Below are 16,802 nucleotides of genomic sequence, written 5' to 3'. Positions count from 1 at the left end.
TGTTTGAACCAAGGCTGTAATGAGGTCAGGAGCTGAGTGGCTCTGGCGGAACCCAAACTGAGCGTCACTGAGCAGGTTATTGCTAAGCAAGTGCTGCTTGATGGCACTGTTGATGACACCTTCCATCACTTTACTGATGATTGAGAGTAGGCTGATGGGGCGGTAACTGGCCGGGTTGGATTTGTCCTGCTTTTTGTGTACAGGACATACCGGGCAATTTTACACATTGCAGAGCAGATGCCAGTGTTGTAGCTGTACTTGGCTAGCGGCGCAGCAAGTTCTGGAGCACAGGTCTTCAGTACTATTGCCGGAATATTGTCAGGGCCCATAGCTTTTGCAGTATCCAGTGCCTTCAGTCGTTTCTTGATATCACTTGGAGTGAATCGAATTGGCTGAAGTCTGGCATCTGTGATGCTGGGAACTTCAGGAGGAGGCCGAGATGGATCATCAACTCGGCACTTCTGGCTGAAGATTGTTGCAAATGCTTCAGCCTCATCTTTCGCACTGATGTGCTGGGCTCCCCCATCATTGAGGATGGGGATATTTGTGGAGCCACCTCCTCCAGTTAGTTGTTTAATTGTCCACCACCATTCATGGCTGGATGTGGCAGGACTGCAGAGCTTAGATCTGATCCGTTGGTTATGGGATCGCTTAGCTCTGTCTATCGCATGCTGCTTACGCAGTTTGGCACACAGATAGTCCTGTGTTGTAGCTTCACCAGGTTGACACATCATTTTGAGGTATGCTTGGTGCTGCTCCTGGCATGCCCTCCTGCACTCTTCATTGAACCAGAGTTGGTCTCCTGGCTTGATGGTAATGGTAGAGTAGGGGATATGCCGGGCCATGAGGTTACAGATTGTGGTTGAGTACAATTCTGCTGCTGCCGATGGCCCACAGCGCTTCATGGATGCCCAGTTTTGCATTGCTAGATCTGTTTGAAATCTATCCCATTTAGCACGGTGATTGTGTCACACAACACGATGGACGTTATCCTCAATGTGAAGGCGGGACTTCGTCTCCACAAGGACTGTGCGGTGGTCACTCCTACCAATACTGTCATGGACAGAAGCATCTGCAGCAGGCAGATTGGTGAGGACGAGGTCAAGTATGTTTTTCCCTCGTGTTGGTTCCCACACCACCTGCCGCAGACCCAGTCTAGCAGCTATGTCCTTTAGGACTTGGCCAGCTCGGTCAGTAGTGGTGCTACCGAGCCACTCTTGGTGGTGGACATTGAAGTCCCCCACCCAGAGTACATTTTGTGCCCTTGCCACCCTCAGTGCTTCCTCCAAGTGGTGTTCAACATGGTGGAGTACTGAGTCATCAGCTGAGGGAGGGCGGTATGTGGTAATCAGTAGGAGGTTACCTTGCCCATGTTTGACTTGATGCCATGAGACTTCATGGGGTCCAGAGTCGATGTTGAGGATTCCCAGGGCAACTCCCTCCCTACTGTATACCACTGTGCCACCACCTCTGCTGGGTCTGTCCTGCTGGTGGGACAGGACATACTAAGGGATAGTGATTGCAGTGTCTGGGACATTGTCTATAAGGTATGATTCCGTGAGTATGAATATGTCAGGCTGTTGCTTGACTAGACTGTGGGACAGCTCTCCCAACTTTGGCACAAGCCCCTAGATGTTAGTAAGGAGGACTTTGCAGGGTCGACAGGGCTGGGTTTGCCATTGTCGTTTCCGGTGCCTCTGTCGATGCTGGGTGGTCCGTCCAGTTTCATTCCTTTTTAGTGACTTCGTAGCGGTTAGGTACAACTGAGTGGCTTGCTAGGCATGTAAGAGTTAACCACATTGCTGTGGGTCTGGAGTCACATGTAGGCCAGATCAGGTAAGGACAGCAGATTTCCTTCCCTAAAGGACATTAGTGAACCAGATGGGTTTTTAAAACAATCGACAATGGTTTCATGGCCATCATTACACTAGTTTTTAATTCCAGATTTATTAATTAAATTCAAATTCCACCTTCTGCTGTGGTGGGATTCAAACCCATGTCCCCAGAGAAATACCCTGGGTCTCTGGGTTACTAGTCCATTGATTATACCACTATGCCACCGCCTACCCTATTATATTCTATCGAATGGAATAGTATTCTGTTGTTATCCGGGATAGATTTGGAGTTCAACACCGTTGTGAAGCATGAAGTAGCTTACAGCAGACACTTACTATTGTTTTTCTAGTAGTTTTTATTTAACAGCTAACCTACCCTAAACCTCATTTGCTAACTTCTGACATTTTAAAGAGTCTTTGTATTCATTTATTTAAATGATTATAATGCTCCACCGAAATAAAAAAAATTACTTGTCAAACCATTTTATAGAACCAACATTTCAAAAAAAAAATTAATTCAAAGTGGCACAGAATGGTATATCAGAAAATGGTGAGTGAAGGTTTCACCTCCGAGTGCACATGTCTTTGACATGTACTTGTGGAAAGCATAAAGCAGCAGTTAAGTGCTTCTTTGCAGAGGTGAGGTGATCAGATGATCTAACAAGGCCTGCTCTTGCACACTTCTAAGTGCCTTGATAACTAACCTTCCTATCCACTTGTCATAGGACTGCTGCACTGCAGAAGGGGTGGTGAGGTGGCTAAATGGGCAATAAACATTTTACTAACTGAATGGTGTTGAAGATGTAAGAAATAAAATGCTTAAATGTTTGGATGAAGATGGGTATTTTAAGCATAACTGCTATGTAAACAGCATTTCAGTTCCCTCTATGGATAATACACAAAATTACAAAGACTTTACCGCACAGAAACAAGCCATTTACCCAAATGGTCTGTGCCGGTGTTTATGCTCCACATGAGCCACTTCCCTGTCTACCATAACTTTCTATTCCTTTCTCCCTCGTGCGCCTATCTAGTTTTCCCTTAAATACATCTATGCCATTTGTCTCAACTACAACTTGTGGTCGCAAGTTCCAAAATCTAACCATTCACTGGGTAAATAATTTTTTTCTGAACTCTTTGTTGGATTTATTAGTGACTATCTTATACTTATGGTTCCTAGTTTTGGACTCCCCCACAGGTGAAAACATCTCTCATAATTTTAAAGACTTCTATTAGGTCACCCCTCAGCCTTCTCTTTTCTGGAAGAATAAGTCCCAGCCTTAAGGACAGAGAAAGGGAGAATTTAGAACATAATTTACAATTTAATGCACTATCGATAAATAGAACACAAAATATCATTTTTTTAAACTATTATTGCACAAAAGGTAAGCATTACTATATGAATACAGATTTTACCTGTGGTACATTCTCTGCACATAAATTTTCCTTCGGGCATTTTGGTTAAACCTAGGCACTTTAAATGAAAGGCGCCACAGCATTGTCCTTCACAAAGCAGCAACTCCCCAGTTTTCTCACACAGCTTTGGAACAGAGGGAAGAGGGCAAATTGTTAAATGTACTGCTCTGCAGAGACACTGGATTAACACTTGTGGTAAATCCCAATATATAATTTAATTGAAAAAGTCAGCAATTTCCAACCTGTTACAGTGTCATTTAAATATAATGTTAATTGATGCAAGCTTTCTACCATTACTATTTCAAGTACTGAGGTTGATGTCAAAAAGGCTTAATTATTTAAAATTCCAACATGCTGGATCACAAAGGGTTAGGCCAACTTTTGTTCAGATATAATCTGGACTTTGCACAAAGAGCAGGGTAACAAAATTTGCTGAAGCCATAAAAGTAGGGAGGCAAGTTGTGAGGAGGACTGTAAAATATTTCAGGAGGACTTATAGGTGGGAAGATAGGTAGCAGATGCAAATGAAAGTGAGGATTGTAAGATAATGCACTTTGGGAGGAAAAACAACAAATGGGAGAATACTCAATAGAAAGGGTGCGTGCACAGAGATTCAAATACATAAGTCCATTCCAGTGCAAACATAAAGCCATATCAAAAAGCCAAAAGCATTTTGGGTTTTTAAATAAGGGCATAGTCAGAATCATTTACAATATCAGTAGCGTGGGAGCAAATAAAGGGAAACTGGGTGTTCAGCAGTTTAATAAGAATGCGGTCAAAGGAGTAGGAGATGGGTTTTGTCTGTTAATTTGTTTTTATTTGGTCATGGGATGGGAGCATCACTGGCAAAGCCAGCACCTGTTGCCCATTCCTAATTACCCTTAAGAAGGTGGTGGTGAGTTGCCTTCTTGAACCGCTGCAGTCCACGTGGCATAAGTACACCCACAGTGCTGTTCGAAAGGGAGTTCCAGGTTTTCGACCCAGCAACAGTGGAGGAATAGTAATACAGTTCCTTGTCAGGATAGTGTGTGGTTTGGAGTGGAACTTGCAGGCAGTGGTGTTCCCATGCATCTGCTGCTCTTGTCCTTCTAGGTGGTAGAGGTTGTGGGTTTGGAAGGAGGCTTGGTGAGTTGCTGCAGTGCATCTTGTAGATGGTACACACTGCTGCCACTGTGCACCAGTGGTAAAGGAAGTGAATGTTTAAGATGGTGAATGATCAAGCTTTATCCTGGATGCTGTCAAGCTGCTTGAGCATTGTTGGAGCTGCAGTCATCCAGGCAAAAGAGAATATTCCATCACACTCCCGACTTGTGCCTTGTAGATGGTGGATAGACTTTGGGGAGTCAGGAGGCGAGTTACTCGCTGCAGAATCCCCAGCCTCTGACCTGCTCTTGTAGCCACAGTATTTAATGGCCGGTCCAGTTAAGTTTCTGATCAATGGTAATCCCCAGGATGTTGATGGTGGGGGATTCAGTGATGGTACTACTGTTGAATGTCAAGGGGAAATGATCAGATTCTCTCTTGTTGGAGATGGTCATTGCCTGCCACCTGTGTGACACTTGAAGAGGGAGAAGGAGATGGAAGAGAAGATAAACAGCGCGAGAAAGAGGCAGATTTGGGATTAGGGGAAGGGAAGCTGGAGAGAAAGGTGAGGGAAGATTTGGCTTGGTGAGCAAACAGAAATGGGGAAGCAGCCACGGTAATCTTGATGATGCAATGTTCCCTTTAAGATGCATGCATGTGCAGCCACACGCCAATCTTAGAGGGACCGCGTGATGCACCAAGTCAGTCACACACAGCAAACAGAAGTTAGATGAAACATTGGGTGAGGGTGGAGGGAAGGGGACAGGGGTGAGGGTGGAGGGAAGGGGACAGGGTTTTAAGGAGATGGTTGGTAGGGACAGAAGCAGCCAGGGGTTATCTTTGCTTTCCAGGATAGTCATAGAATCATTTATGGCACAGAAGGAGGCCATTCGACCCATCGAGTCCATGCCGGCTTTCCATGCAGCTCTGCAGTCAGTCCCACTCCTCGGGTCAATCCCTGTAGCCCTGCAAGTCTATTTCTCTCAGGTGGCCATCCAACTTCCTCTTGAAGTCAATGATCGTCTCCACTTTCATTACCCTTTTGGGCAGCGAGTTCCAGGTCATTACCACCCGCTGCGTTAAAAAGTGCTTCCTCATATTTCCCCTGTATCTCTTGCCCAAAACCTTCAATATGTGTCCCCTGGTCCTTGTACCATTTGTTAATGGGAACAGCTTTCCCTTGTCTAACTTAGCTAAGCCTGTTATAATTTTGTACAAGTCTATTAAATCTCCCCTCAACCTCCTTTATTCTAAGGAGAACAAACTCAGCTTTTCCAACCTAACCTTGTAACTAAAATTCTCTATCCCTGGAACCATTCTGGTAAATCTCCTCTGCACCCTCTCAACGACACTCACGTCCTTCCTGAAGTGTGGTGACCAGAACTGGATACAATACTCCAGTTGGGGCCTAACCAGAGCTTTATAAAGGTTCAGCACAACTTCCCTACTTTTGTACTCAATGCCTCTATTTATGAAGCCCAAGATCCCATATGTTTTACTAACCAGTCTCTCAATATTACCTGCCACCTTCAAAGATTGATGCACATGCACCCCAGGTTCCTTTGTTCCTGCATGCTCTTAAAGTATATATTGCCTCTCCCTAGTCCTTCTGCAACATGCATCACCTACACACTTGACAGTATTTAATTCCATTTGCCACCTCTCTGCCCATTCTGCTAGTCTATGTCCTGTTGCAGGTAGTTCATATCATCCTCATTATTTGCCTCCAAGTTTGGTGTCGTCAACAAATTTTGAGATTCTACTCTTTATTCCAAGATCCAAGTCATTTATATACAGCAAAAAAGCACTGGTCTCAGCAATGACCCTTGGAGAATACCACTGTCGACCATCCTCCAGTCTAAAAAGCAAATATTTACTACAATTTGCTGTTTTCTGTCCTTAAGCCAATTTTTATCCAATTGGACACTGACCCTCCTATTCCATGAGCCTCAGTTTTGTTAACCAGCTTTTTATGTGGTATTTTATCAAATGCTTTCGTTAGATCCATATAAACAACATCCACCGTATTCCCTTCATCAACCTTCTCTGTTACTTCATCAAAAAATTAAATTAGATTAGTCAAGCATGATCTGCCTTTTACAAATCCGTGCTGGCTATCCTTAATTAACCTGAACCTAAGTGTCCATTGATATCTTCCCTGATTATTGTTTCTAAAATCTTACCCACCACTGATGTTAAACTAACTGGCCTGTAGTTGCTCGGACTGTTCTTACACCCTTTCTTGAATAAGGATGTCACATTTGCCACTTTTCAATCTGCTGGCAACCCCCCTGTATCCAGGGAAGATTGGAAGATTATGGCAAGCCCTTCCAATATGTCCATCGCCACTTCCTTTAACAACCTGGGATGCAAGCCATCCGGATCAAGTGACTTACCTACCCTAAACATAGCCAGCCTTTTTAGTACCTCCACTCTCTCAATTTTTATCCTATCCATTGCCTCTACTCTCTCTGCTTCTACTGATATTTTGTCAGTTTCCATTTCCTTACTGAACACTGATACAAAGTACTCAAGTTTTTTTTTAAATTTTTGCCTTAAAAAGTGCCTGTGCCTCTAAGCATATATTACCCTCTCTGTCCCTAATAGGCCCCACTCCTCCCCTTACTATTTACATGCCGGTAGAAGATCTTTGGGTTCCCTTTGACTGCCAGTCTATTTTATATTCTCTCTTTGCCAGTCTTATTTTCCTCTTCACCTTTCCTCTCAACTTAATGTATATGGCCTGGTTCTCAGCTGATCAGTTCACCTGACATTCATCATACTCCCTCTTTTTTTGTTTCATCATCACCTCTATCTCTCGTCAGCCAAGGAGACGCTCTTGGGTTCCCTTGCCTTTCAACCTTGTTGGAATGTTCCTAGCCTGTACTTGAAGCATCTCTTCCCTGTTCTGATACAGCTCTTCCTGCCAGTCTTTGGTTCCATTCTATCCTGGTTAGATCCCTTCTCAGGGCGTTGAAATCCACCCTCTTCCAATCTAGATATTCTACCTTATTTGGATGATCTAAAACATTCACAAAAATGGGCACAGAGGGAATTTAGATTACATTAGAGATTAGATGAGACATGTTCTAGAAGATAAACAGAGCAGAAGGAGTACAGGATATAAAACAGTCCAAAGTTAAAGGCAGGGGCTCTGTGTTGGGATAACATTGACTTATAGACAGAGTAAATGAGCTTGGAGCATCTACGAAAGTACTAAATATTCAGAAACAGTTGTGGAGAGGGAGTGGATCCAGAAGCAATTCAAGAGGCAGACTGTCAGTGGACTCGCTGGTGAATCAGAGGGCTGAGGAGTGGAGTCAATCACGAGCCAGCAGAGGTTGATCCTGTGGTTCAGCAAAATTTCATAGTGGCCTCAGGTGTTAGCAGTGAAACGCAACAGATACAGTACCAGCAGGGGAATAAGAAACAGGGGAATAGAAACAGTGGAAGTCAAACCTGAAGACCAAACACAGTGAAGTCCGGGGTTCCAGGGCAGAATGATGGACAAACACATAGGATCAATGCAGGTGAGGGACAACTTTAAGGTGGGGGCGAGGAGTACACAAAGTTGGGAGCAGCAGTAGAAGCTTCAGAAAATAGTCTAACCCAGTCCAGCAGGTGGGGGATTTCTTAAAACTTGGAGATTGGGTGGCAGAGCAGAATCACAGCAGCCAAGGCATACAGAGTGATCATAAGCTGTCAGCCTTAGCTCAGTGGTAGCACTCTCATCTGAGAAGATCATGGGTTCAAGCCCCACTCAAGAGACTTAAGCAAACAATCAGCTAGAATTTCAGTAGAGTACTGAAGGGGTGCTGCATAAGAGCATAGCAACATTAGTAGGCCATTCAACCCCTCAAGCTTGTTCCACTATTCAGTTAAATTATGACAGATCTGTACCTCAACTCCATTTATCAATATTTATCAATGTCAGTCTTGAAAATTTCAATTGACTCAGTATCCAAGGCATTTTGGGAGACAGAAATCCACATTTCCACTACCTTTTGTGAGAAAAATTGCTTCATGATTTCACTACTGAATGGCCGAGCTCTAATTTAAAATTGTGTCCCTTTATTCTGGATACCCTCACCAGAGCAAGTATGTCATGTCAATTTTTTTGGGTCATTTTAAACACTTCAATCAGGTCACCACCTAAACCTTCTAAACTCAAGCAAATACAAGTCAAGTTTATGCAACCTTTCCTCAAAGTTTAACCCTTTAAGCCATGATATCATCATGTAATGTCAAAGGAGATATTAAACTGAAGCCCCGTCTGCTCTCTCAGGGCACAAAAAGGAGCTTGCTGTGCACAAATTAGATTCTTATCTTCCTACAGACAACCATGATTGCACTTCAAAAGCACTTCATTGTTTGTAAGCACTTTAGGTCATTCAGAGGTTGTGAAAGGGACTATATGGGATGAATTTTATGGAGCTGCCGGGGGCCCTCCTTGGGCCACAGATTGCCCATGGAAGAGGCCACCTCACCCCAAGCCCGCAGGGATTACCAAGTGGCGGAAGCCCACCACCGCCCTCCCCCCACCCCCAACCCTGCTGCTGGTAGAGGGCTGAGGAGTGGAGAGTCCAGCAGAATATTAGCAGCAGCAGCGGGAAGAAGCCCTTAAGTGGCTATTAATTGGTCACTTTAGGTGTCTCAGTTGGCCTCTGGGTGGGAAGGCTGGCATTCCACCCGCCATCTCCATAGCTATTTTATGTGCCCCCCGCCTCCCAGGGGCCCCATAAAATTCCAGCCTACAAGTGTAAGGTCTTTCTTTTTTCCTTAATCCAATACAGCAGTACAGTCCAGATGGTAAAAAATCTAGGGAATCAAATGCAAGTCCCAGCCACTGAAACAAGTAGAGGTAAAGATACAGAACATATAGTCAGGAGATGGGAAATGTGTTCTGTATTGGTAGCTTTAATTTGTATTTTGGAGTTGCAGTTTGAGCCAAATTATTAGCAGTGGGTCTTAAGCAGTGAAGGAGAGGAGACTGAGTGCAAAGGATGGCCAGAGGTAGGGGTTGCAAAGCAGTAGGGAGTTTCCAGCATGGAAGCCATCTTCCTTCAAATTTACGAATGAGTACCGAAAGTTATGAGGATAGACTTGGGATATTGGCACTGTTTCCGCTGGAACACAGCAGGCTGAGCAGATTAATGCAAGTTTTAAAAATTATAAAAGGATTTTATGGGGTGAATAAGGAATGTCTATTTCCTCTGGTTTGATAATTTGTGACAAAGGGCCATTAACTGTAAACGCAATACCACGAAACTGAAGTGAGAGGTTATACAGAAAATTATCAGAGTATGGGATTCAATGCTACAGGAATAACAGACCGAGCCCATTGCATCATTTAAAGGAAAAGTGGATAAACATTTGAAGCAGATGATGTGGAGAGAAAGCAAGGCACTGCGATTAGTCTTAGATTCTCTAACAAAGAGTCAGCATAAGCACAATAAACAAATGGCCTCCTTCTGTGCAAGAGGATTCTATCGTGGTAGTTCTAAGTCTAGCACAATTTGATTTATTAGTAGATGGAACAGCTGAGTTTGTGAAAACTTAAATTAGCTAAACAGAACTTTTCTGAAATAGAAACAGAATATGCTTGACGTGGTGCTCATTTCAGGGAGAAGAGGCTGACTGATGTTTAGATTAGATTAGAGATACAGCACTGAAACAGGCCCTTCGGCCCACCGAGTCTGTGCCGAACATCAACCACCCATCTATACTAATCCTACACTAATCCCATATTCCTACCAAACATCCCCACCTGTCCCTATATTTCCCTACCACCTACCTATACTAGTGACAATTTATAATGGCCAATTTACCTATCAACCTGCAAGTCTTTTGGCTTGTGGGAGGAAACCGGAGCACCCGGAGAAAACCCACGCAGACACAGGGAGAACTTGCAAACTCCACACAGGCAGTACCCGGAATCGAACCCGGGTCCCTGGAGCTGTGAGGCTGCGGTGCTAACCACTGCGCCACTGTGCCGCCCTGTTGTAGGAGTACAATGCGTTTTCATGGTATGTTGTGCTGTTGTCTCTTTTAGATGCTGACTCACCTGCAGCACAGTTCCTATTCTTATTTTTCTCAAAGTAATTGTTAGAAAAAAGGTATGGGAGCAATCAATATGTAAATGGTTCCAATCACATGACTTACTCAGTTGGTTACTGCCGAGGAAAGATTAAGGACTTTGATTCCAAAAGCACAGAACATAATAAGGTTTGGGGGAGCATATCTGGGTGCTAAATGAACAAAGTAGGTGATGGGAATTTAGAGTTGAGAAAAATTTTATCAGTTAATTTAACAGACGTGCTCTTCTAGTGCTTGCTATGGAGGTAACAGGTTGATAATGGAAATTCTTGATATGACTAAGCTAACAGAGGAAGATATCATGGCTACCGAGTGGTAGTATAGTATGTAAGAGCACAAACATATGATACCAGAATGGCCCAATGTAGGTTCTATCACCTACTCAGCAGAATTTCCAAATTCAGCCATGTTGAAAAGTAACAAAAATAATGATAGCTCCAGAGTGACTGCTACCGAGGGATGCCAATAAATCAATACGGAAAATAAGATTGAACTCATACGCTACAGTAACAGGACCAAGGTATGATATACAAACAGAACAATAAGTGGATCTCTGCTTGCTTTGTCTTCGTCCTGAGCCATTGACTATTATTCTTGCTTTTTAGGTTTAACTCCAGTTGGTTTGAAACCACATATCCAATTACTTAATTGGTAAATGCACCATGCATTCTGACACTGAGGTATATGGACCAGGAAAGTTCCAGGTTGTTCTGAATCTGCCAACCTTTGCTAGGTTAGGAAAAGCGATACAACAGCTCCCCTCAGTGTTTCATGTGTAGGGAGAGAGAGGAGAAAAAGAGATCCAGTCACATTTCCCGATCCAAAACTTATTCTGTCACTGCTTGAAGTGCAATCGCAAATTTTTATGCCACAGAGACCCTTCCAATAGCACATATAGGACATTTTAGGAGTCACTTAATTGGGTTTCAGACAACTGACATTTATTTTCTACACACAAAGTACAATAAACTGTAAGGTAGCTTAAAAGTGAATTCGTTTTAAACTGTTTTACACTGCTAGTGGTGTACATGTTTAATGTTTTTCTCCAGCATTTGGCACCTGCAGGTTGACTTTACCTTGGTTGCACCTTAAAATTTACCACTTGCCTAGTTTACAGAATGGAGATTTGCCGTGTCAACTGGTGAGCTGCAGTGGTACAGAAGCCCCACTACCTGTATCTTCAACTAACATTTGATTGGCCCTGCAGCAGTGCCAAGGTGCCTGTTGTATTCACTATGGTCCCCGTGGCAGCTTCTACTGTTAGTTTTTCAGGGATACATGATGGTAGAGAATGGCTATGAGTGCTAACTGGCTGGTTCTGAGCTGTAACATGCACGTCAGTGGTATAGGGCATCGACTTATGATGTCCAACTGATTTCTGCAAGTGGACAACAGTAAGAATTTATAAAGTTAAATTCAGTTTTTTTTCATCTGCTATTCATCCCTTTTAAGCAAAAATAATACTCAGCTGTATGAACGAACTTTCATCACTTGTTAACTGTTCAAGTAGCATTGAAGCATCTTTACTATAAGTTGATCATGATTATCCCCTACATTTTCATTAATGTCACAAAATCGCATTCTCACAAATCACATTTTTCAAATGGGAACATTAAAGCAATTTTGTTAGCTTTTCCATTAGTTTAGAAAATAGCATAGTTATTTCTTTTGTGAAGAGGACTATCAGGTCTATTTTTTCCATTAAAAGCCTAGAGTAAATGCAACTTCTCCAAAGGAGTTGATTTTTCCTATCTCCAATATTAGTAACAAATTAATACGGTAAGAAAGACAGGCATATTTATATGGCACCTTTCATGACCTCAGAACGTTCCATATTGCTTTACAGCCACAGAAAAGTGTAGTCACTGTGGTAATATAGGAGACATGGCAGCCAATTTGCACACAGCAAACTCCTACACCAGCAATGTAGTAAGGTCCAGATAATCTGTTTTCATAATTGAGGGATAAATATTGACAGGACACTGTGGATAACTCCCTTGTTCTTTGAAATGGTGCCCCGGGATCTGTTAACGTCCATTTGAGAGAGCAGATGGGAGCCTCAGTTTAATGTCTCATCCCAAAGATGGCACCTCCAACAGTGCAGCACTCCCTCAGAACTGCATTGGAGTGTCAGCCTTGATTCTTGTGCTCAAGTCTTTGAAGTGGGACTGAAACCCACAACCTTCTGAATCATACACAAGAGAGTCATCAACTAAGCCATGGCTGACACAGTGCACAGTACTACCAGCAACTTCATATAACATACCTGGCAGACATTTTCTTTCTTTGCAGCCCCTCCACCACGCTCCACTTGTGATTTCCTTGATGTCGATAAAAATATATCTAAGTCATTTTCATCCGCCGAGTCTGGCTGAGTATCATTCTGTATGATATAAGATGACAACCACAAGAAATATAAAATGGAACAATTAAGTGATTACTTTCACTTCTCATTTAGAAATGGTAGAAGGACAACAGTTTTTGCGCAAGACATATTTTGCTTCAATTTCTGAGGTGACAAAAGATCATTCTTATTTGATTATAATCCACACAGACATCTCCCTATTCAACACACTACAATCAAATGAATGCCTTGCCAGTATTTGGAGGCTTATGATCAAAGTGATTGGAAAGAAACAATTTGGATGAAGTTTTTACAGTGGAAGCTTGGTCAGACTTAAGGCTGGCAGAAAACAGTTAAAGACTTTCTTGATCTCAGTGGCAGTGCATACACTAGAACATTTAGATCTCTATTGATAGAACTAGTTGCTTCAAAGCTTGAAACATTACAGCACTGACAAATAGCAAAAAAAGGCATTCAGCTTAACAGAAAAGCAAGAGTTGGATACACTTTTAAGAATAATATGGAGATTACTCGTTATTTTAATGCACTCATATATGGAGGCCAATAAAGTAGCATAAGTATGTCTCTTGCATGAAATAGCCGGCCTTGCACAATAATGCACGGTCATAATTCACTGGTACTTGGGAGCAATTACGATGGCATTACCAGGCTGGAGGGGGAGAGGGGAAAATCTATCTTGGCCTTCTCCTGAAGTCATCAGCATCACAGATGGGGGCGACACAGTGGCGCAGTGGTTAGCACTGCAGCCTCACAGCTCCAGGGACCCAGGTACGATTCTGGGTACTGCCTGTGTGGAGTTTGCAAGTTCTCCCTGTGACTGTGTGGGTTTTCGCTGGGTGCTCCGGTTTCCTCCCACAGCCAAAGACTTGCAGGTGATAGGTAAATTGGCCATTGTAAATTGCCCCTTTTGTAGGTAGGTGGTAGGGAATATGGGATTACTGCAGGGTTAATGGGTGGTTGTTGGTCGGCACAGACTCGGTGGGCTGAAGGGCCTGTTTCAGTGCTGTATCTCTAAAAAAAAGATGCCAGTCTTCAGCCAATTAGATTCACATGATATCAAGAAACAGCTCAAGGCATTGGATACAGCAAAGGCTTTGGTCCCTGACAACATTCTGGCTCAACACCATCCAGGACAAAGCAGCCCACTTGATCGCCATCCCAGCCAGCACCTTAAACATTCACTCCTTCCAATGCCGGAACACAGTGGTAGCAATGTGTACCATCTACAACTTGCACCGTAGCAATTCACCAAGATTCCTTCAACAGCACCTTCCAAAGCCGTGACCTCTATCAACTGGAAGTAAAAGGACAGCAGATGCATGGGAACACCACCCCTGCAAGTTCCCCTCCAAGTCACACATCATCCTAACGTGGAACTATCATTGCCACTCCTCCACTGTCAATGGGGTCAAAATTCGTGAACTCCCTCCCTAACAGGTACACTGTGGGTGTACCTGCACCATGTGGATTGCAATGGTTCAAGGCGGCAGCTCACCAACACCTTCTCAAAGGCAATTAGAAATGAGCAATAAATGCTGGCCTTGCCAGCGACGCTCACATCCCATCAATGAATATTAATAAAAAGCTATGGACACAGGCCATTTGGTACTTTGGTACTGGTTGCAAATGAATGCTCTGTAAGTGCAGTGGTGTTCAAGTGTTGTAGACACATTGTAGGGCAACTGTATCATACGAATAGAATCTGGAAGCTTAATTTCATTCACCACACACAATGCATGTTGTACACATCAAACCCCAATGCCCAATTTTCTGGGGAGCAAGCATTTGCAACTGTATTTTTGCCCACTCTAGACTTGCTTCACTGAGGATAAGACTGCAGCGTTTTCAAGAGCAATTTCTAAAAGTAATTGCTAAAATGAAATGACAAAAGGGTTCTTTTGTTTGCTTGTCTCATTACCCCTGCATTTGGCCTTGCACCATGAACTACCACATCATTTAATCTCTCCTGCCATCCACCCTATCACAGACCTCCCCTTTTGTTCTTTTTCCCACCCTCCCCCTTTTCACCTGCTTGAAACCTGTTACATCTCTAAATATCCCCAGTTCTGATGAAAGGTCAGCAACCTGAAGTGTTAACAATCTTTCTCTCTCTACAGATGCTTGCCAGATGTGCTGAGTATTTACAGCATTTTCAGTTTTCATTGCAGATTTCCAGCATTCACAGTATTTTGCCTTTGTATAAGTGGTCTTGGTGATGGATGAGGCATGGGATTTGAAGCTTAGCTCTGGGCTCAACAGATGCGGAGATTTAATACAGTCTGGTACAAATTGAGTGAGCATTCAGAAAGGATGACATCTGTGGCAGTCTTCTTGATGTTCAATTGTCAGAAATTCAAGTTCTGAAAAAATTCATTCCTGAGAAATGGGCATCATTGGCAAGGCTGGCATTTATTTCCCATCCCTACCTGTCCTTTAGAAGGCAGCAATGGGCATTCTTTTGAAACCTGTAATCCATCCTGAAATCGAGATGGCATGCGACTTGGAGGTGATACCATTCCCATACACCTCTTGTTTTTGTCCTTTTAGGTGGTGGCGGTTGTAGGTTTGGGAGGTGCTGCCAAATGAGTTACTGCAGTACATCTTATAAATATTATATTTTGGAGCCACGTTATGCTGATGGTGGAGGAAGTGGATGTTTAAGGTGGTGCATGAGGTGCCGATCAAGCGGACTGCTTTGCCCCAGATGGTGTTCCGCTTTGAGTGTTGTTGCAACTGCATGCATGTAGGGAGTGCAGCGTATTCCATCACATTCCTGACATGTGCCTTGTAGATGATAGAGGCGCTTTGGAGGGTCAGGAGGTGATCTGCTCCTTTCAGAATACCCTACCTCTAACCAGCTCTGGTAGCCATGACACTTATGTAGCTGCTCCAGTTGAGTTTCCAGTCGATGGTGACTCCATGGATGTTAATGGCAGAGATTCGGTGATGGCACTGGATTTAAGGAGGTGGTTAAGCTTTCTCTTGTTGCTGATGGTCATTGCTGTGCACTTGTGCGGCATGAACGTTACTTGCTAGTTAACAGCTCAAGCTTGGATGTTGTCCAAGCATTCCGAAGAAGGGTCACTGACCCGAAACGTTAACTCTGCTTCTCTTTCCACAGATGCTGCCAGACCTGCTGAGTGATTCCAGCATTTCTTGTTTTTATTTCAGATTTCCAGCATCCGCAGTATTTTGCTTTTATTTTGGATGTTGTCCAGTCTTACTGCACGCAGACAGGACTGTTTCATTATGTGAATAATTGTGAATGGTGACGAACATGTGCAATCATCAGTGAACAGTCACACTTTTGACCTTATGATAGAGGAAAAGTCATTAATGGAGCAGCTGTTGATAGTTGGGCCTAGGATGACACTATTTTGAGGAATTCCTGAAACAATGTCTTGGACTGAGCTGATTGACCTCCAACAATCACAACCATCTACCTTTTTGCCAGGTATGACTCCAGCTTATGCACCATTTAAGAAAAGAACCTGTATTTCTTATCAGAGAGGCACTCAGAAGTGGTTCTGGGGTTGAATGAAATGGCAGCGAGGTAAAGCTCATTGTTGTATGGAAGTTGATCCCATGGCAACAAATGATGTCACAGAGGCAGTATGTAGACAAGGAAGAGCAAGCCAAGGATGGAGGGAGAAGCTATTGCTGAAGGTGCACTGGTTGTAGTGGGACAAGTGTGCATGGAACCAGATAGGGCAGTCTTACAGAGGAGAAATAGTCGAGGTGAACGATATATTGACTGTTTTGAAGGATGGAGAGAGGTTAAGGAAGAATAAAGGGAGCTGTTTATGACTGTATGGCTGGAATTGGATTGGGGAAGGATTTGAAAGTCTAAGAAATGATTGGCATGCAAGAGATGTACTTGTCACACAGGGATAAACCAGAAAGTGACAGGTAGTTGGGGCTAGAATGATGTGCCAATTACAGAATGGTAAGGGTAAGGGGAGTAAAGGAGGTGGCTGAGACAACTGTATGAGTAGTGTCAATTGCAA

General features: G+C 43.4%; 1 protein-coding gene across 8 annotated transcripts in view; it reads right to left on the bottom strand.

Annotated features, from left to right (window-relative positions):
- The window catches only part of LOC137375825 (histone-lysine N-methyltransferase NSD2-like), a 311,894-nt gene that overhangs the window by 84,356 nt on the left and 210,736 nt on the right, over positions 1–16,802 (bottom strand). For all 8 annotated transcript variants that reach the window (XR_010976069.1, XR_010976070.1, XM_068043335.1 and 5 more), the window contains 2 exons: positions 12,697–12,813; positions 3,252–3,375 (listed from right to left, as the gene is read on the bottom strand). Coding sequence is in view for 6 of the 8 variants with exons in the window: in XM_068043335.1 (XP_067899436.1) it covers positions 3,252–3,375; positions 12,697–12,813 (241 nt within the window). In the remaining 2 variants the exon portion in view is untranslated. The remainder of the gene's footprint in view (positions 1–3,251; positions 3,376–12,696; positions 12,814–16,802) is intronic.

This window comes from Heterodontus francisci, chromosome 12 (genome assembly GCF_036365525.1).
Source record: "Heterodontus francisci isolate sHetFra1 chromosome 12, sHetFra1.hap1, whole genome shotgun sequence".
Taxonomy (NCBI): domain Eukaryota; kingdom Metazoa; phylum Chordata; class Chondrichthyes; order Heterodontiformes; family Heterodontidae; genus Heterodontus; species Heterodontus francisci.
Note: the sequence above shows the minus strand (reverse complement) of the source record. Positions and strands in the feature narration are given on the sequence as shown.